General features: G+C 43.1%; 1 protein-coding gene across 1 annotated transcript in view; it reads left to right on the top strand.

The window, feature by feature from the left end:
- Nucleotides 1–335: 335 nt before the first annotated feature.
- Nucleotides 336–4183, top strand: part of LOC143291395 (rho guanine nucleotide exchange factor 11-like) — a 105134-nt gene continuing 101286 nt past the window's right edge. Inside the window, exons 1-3 of the mRNA XM_076601235.1 lie at nucleotides 336–383; nucleotides 1953–2070; nucleotides 4156–4183. The exon at nucleotides 4156–4183 is cut by the window's right edge and continues 22 nt beyond it. Coding sequence (XP_076457350.1) covers nucleotides 336–383; nucleotides 1953–2070; nucleotides 4156–4183 — 194 coding nt within the window. The remainder of the gene's footprint in view (nucleotides 384–1952; nucleotides 2071–4155) is intronic.

Here is a 4183-nt window from a genome sequence, read left to right on the forward strand (position 1 = left end):
AAGCCCCGTCAATAGACTACCTACCGATGGGCACAATAGCTGAGTGGTTAAACTTAAAGCGTTGGTGTTGGACTTTGAGGGTCCTGGGTTCGATTCTCGGTATTGGCGCCTGGTGGGTAAAGGGTAGAGATTTTTTCCGATCTCCCAGGCCATCATATGTGCAGACCTGCTTGTGCCTGAACCCCCTTCGTGTGTATGTATACGCAAGCAGAAGATCAAATACGCACATTAAAGATCCTGTAATCCATGTCAGCGTTTGGTGGGTTATAGAAACAAAAACATACCCAGCATGCAGATCCCCCAAAACGGAGTATGGCTGCCCAGCCATACCCAGCATGCATGCAGATCCCCCCAAAACGGTGTATGGCTGCCAACATGGCTGGGTAAAAACGGTCATGAACATGCATGGTTCTGTCCTGCTCATATGCCTTTTTTTTCCCTTCTTTTTTTCTCCCAAGCTTATTTTATATATTTATATTTAATACAGAGCACTTTTGAGCGATTCTTTAAATCTCTTTTTTTTTTTTTCTCCTCATGATTCCTTTACTGGATAAAGTGTGAAGCACAAGCGAGGCTTGGAGGCTTTGCCTCTTGTTCTAGATGTATTGTCTATGAAGGTTTGAAGACCAGAGTTCATATATTGAAGCTCAGGACTCCAGCAGATAAATAGATAGATAGATAGTGAGATAAAAGTGCAGATGTTACGATGGAGACTGACTGACTGAAACCATTTATTGTCAGATTAACTGTTTGTTGTACTGACATTTTCGCAACCATTTGAATAAAATATTAACTGAGCAACACAAGGAAATAAGGAAATTCTGATTTGAGGGAAGGTATGATTTAAAAAAAAACAAAAAAACAAACAAAAAAACCCAAACATATTTAACAAATCAAGTTACCAAATTTCATTAATATCATTATCTCCAAAAAATATTCTAACGCACACACATACTCACATACGTGTCTCCCCCACCCTCTTCCTACATACATCCATGCATGCACACAAACGCCCATTATAATTCCCCCACCTCATTCCCCTGCCCACTCACTCACACACACACACACACACACACACACTCACACTGTCTCTCACTCTTTCTCATCAAATTAAGGTTTCTTAATGTAATCAAGACGACATATTACATGTCATATTGATGATGGAGACAACATGTCATATTGACGCGCATGTTGTTTGTGTGTGAGCAGAGATAGATAGCGAGATAAAAGTGCAGATGTTACGATGGAGACAACATGTCATATTGACGCGCATGTTGTTTGTGTGTGAGCAGAGATAGATAGCGAGATAAAAGTGCAGATGCTACGATGGAGACAACATGTCATATTGACGCGCATGTTGTTTGTGTGTGAGCAGAGACAGATAGCGAGATAAAAGTGCAGATGTTACGATGGAGACAACATGTCATATTGACGCGCATGTTGTTTGTGTGTGAGCAGAGATAGATAGCAAGATAAAAGTGCAGATGTTACGATGGAGACAACATGTCATATTGACGCGCATGTTGTTTGTGTGTGAGCAGAGATAGCGAGATAAAAGTGCAGATGTTACGATGGAGACAACATGTCATATTGACGCGCATGTTGTTTGTGTGTGAGCAGAGACAGATAGCGAGATAAAAGTGCAGATGTTACGATGGAGACAACATGTCATATTGACGCGCATGTTGTTTGTGTGTGAGCAGAGATAGATAGCGAGATAAAAGTGCAGATGTTACGATGGAGACAACATGTCATATTGACGCGCATGTTGTTTGTGTGTGAGCAGAGATAGATAGCGAGATAAAAGTGCAGATGTTACGATGGAGACAACATGTCATATTGACACGCCAGTTGTTGTGTGTGAGCAGAGACAGATAGCGAGATAAAAGTGCAGATGTTTATGTTGAGAAAACATGTGCTTTTGCAGCGCATGTGTAGTTTAGTGTGAGCAGCAGAGGAAGCAGTTGGGTACGAGGGTGGCGGTGAGGTCATCAGTCAGAAGGTACGAGCGGGGCTACGGACTGACCGTCAGTGGAGACAACCCTGTCTACGTTGCTTCTGTCAAGTCAGGTAACTCTGACTTAGTATGCTTTCCTAGTAAAATAATGAAGGTTGTTTTACTGGATGTTACATAAAATACTACATGTTTTCATTTCGATCTGAAGTTTATTTTACCAGTTATTATTAATTTTAAAACGTTGCATCTTCCCTTTTCAACATTTAAAAAAAAAAAAAAAAAAAAAAAAAAAAATTCTGGAGAAAAATGAGAAAGAAGTACATTTATTTTGCGCTTTTGTGGATCATTGAACATGTGGGCTTGTCCAGTTCTTTCAGCTGAATGAATATTATCTCTGCCTTCTGGCATTTCTTTGCTGGACATTTCCTCATTTTCTATTGCTCTCTTTGTTTTCAGCTTCTTCCTTTTCTTCTGTCATCTTTTCTTTTTGTATTTTCTTCCTTGCTGGTCCATACACCTATATTCTGGAAAACCTTGGAAGTTTTTTTGTTTTGTTTTTTTCTGGGCTTGATAATTTTTGAAATGCATACTCTGTTGTATTCTTTTTAACACTCTTGCCATCACTCCAGCTACAGCAGAATACTGAGAAGAGTTTCTCTGTGAAATATATGAATTCTATGGGGTTAAAGTGAAGACGTTGTGGTGTGGTTTATGATATATGGAGCAGTCTGCACGCTTTGCCGTATCCTTTGAACCTGAAACAGAAAGTTTTGCACTGAGTTGCCTGCTGGCATTTTTTGGTGTGGTAAACCTGTTATTGTATATGATTTTGTTGGTTATTGTATTGTATTTCTCTTTTTGTCACAACAAATTTCTCTGTGTGAAATTTGGGCTGCTCTCCTCAGGGAGAGCTCGTCGCTGCAAGTGGATTTCTTTTACAGAATTTTGACAGAGGACAACCTCTTCATTGCCATGGGGTTCTTTTTCTGTGCACCAAGTGCGTGCTGCACACAGTACTTTGGTTTCTCGTCTCACCCGAATGACTAGACGCTCAGTTTGACTTGGGAGAAAGGGTGTGACTACTACATACCCTCACGGACTCTACATTGGCAGCTGAGCATCTTTTTAACCTTTTTGCCACCTACCCCCATTTTTTTTTTTTTTTTTCCTGCCCCATCATCTGCACCGTTTCAGTGGCATTACTCCCAGGCCGTGCATTTAGATTCCCCCATACACGGCCACACCTGAGTTCGTCCGTCGCAGTACCAGCGTCGGCAGTCCACAGGGAACCATCGATGTTAGGTCGCCAGGAGGCCACACACCAGAGGAGACCCTGCACTGCTGCTGAGTCACTTCGGTGGTGTTCAGTGGTGCCTGTTCTGTTTTAACGTACTTAGGACACCACCTACAAAGTCCCCTACTAACGATAATAATGGCTTAGTCGCGGAGCCAGTCTGAGTGAGCGTCCCTCCCAGAGTGGAGACCGCCACCATGTCCCTCTGCCACCTACCTCCTCCTATCACAGTATCAGTCCACATACTTTGATGTCTCTTTGAAACTGATTGATCGATTGATTGATGTGGATACTTATATAGCGGTCAGAGACCAAGCTCTAAGCGCTTTACGTACACGGGGACATTTGCACCACAGGCTGCTACCTGGGTAGAGCCGATTGACGGCTGCCACTGGGCGCTCATCATTCGTTTCCTGTGTCATTCAATCAGATTTCAGACGCACAGGCATACACACTCAGACAGACATGTAACATTTTACGTGTATGACCATTTTTATTTACTTACCCTGCCATGTAGGCAGCCATACTCCATTCTCGGGGGTGTGCATGCTGGGTGTATTCTTGTTTCCATAACCCACCGAATGCTGACATGGATTACAGGATCTTTAACGTGTGTATTTGATCTTCTGCGTGCGCATACACACGAAGGGGGTTCAGGCACTGGCAGGTCTGCACATATGTTGACCTGGGAGATCGGAAAAATCTCCACCCTTTACCCACCAGGTGCACCAAGATTCGAAACCAGGACCCTCAGATTGAAAGTCCAGCGCTTTAACCACTCGGCTATTGCACCCGTCGAAGCTGAAGCTGAAACTCCAGCTCTGGGACCTGTCTGGTCAGGTCCTGTTGAGGCAAACTGTGTGTGGTAAGGTGATCGTTTTTTTGTTTTGTTTTGTCACTGTAGAGGGAGCAGCCGCCAAGGCAGGGGTGCA

The sequence above is a fragment of the Babylonia areolata genome, chromosome 17 (assembly GCF_041734735.1).
Source record: "Babylonia areolata isolate BAREFJ2019XMU chromosome 17, ASM4173473v1, whole genome shotgun sequence".
Classification (NCBI taxonomy): domain Eukaryota; kingdom Metazoa; phylum Mollusca; class Gastropoda; order Neogastropoda; family Buccinidae; genus Babylonia; species Babylonia areolata.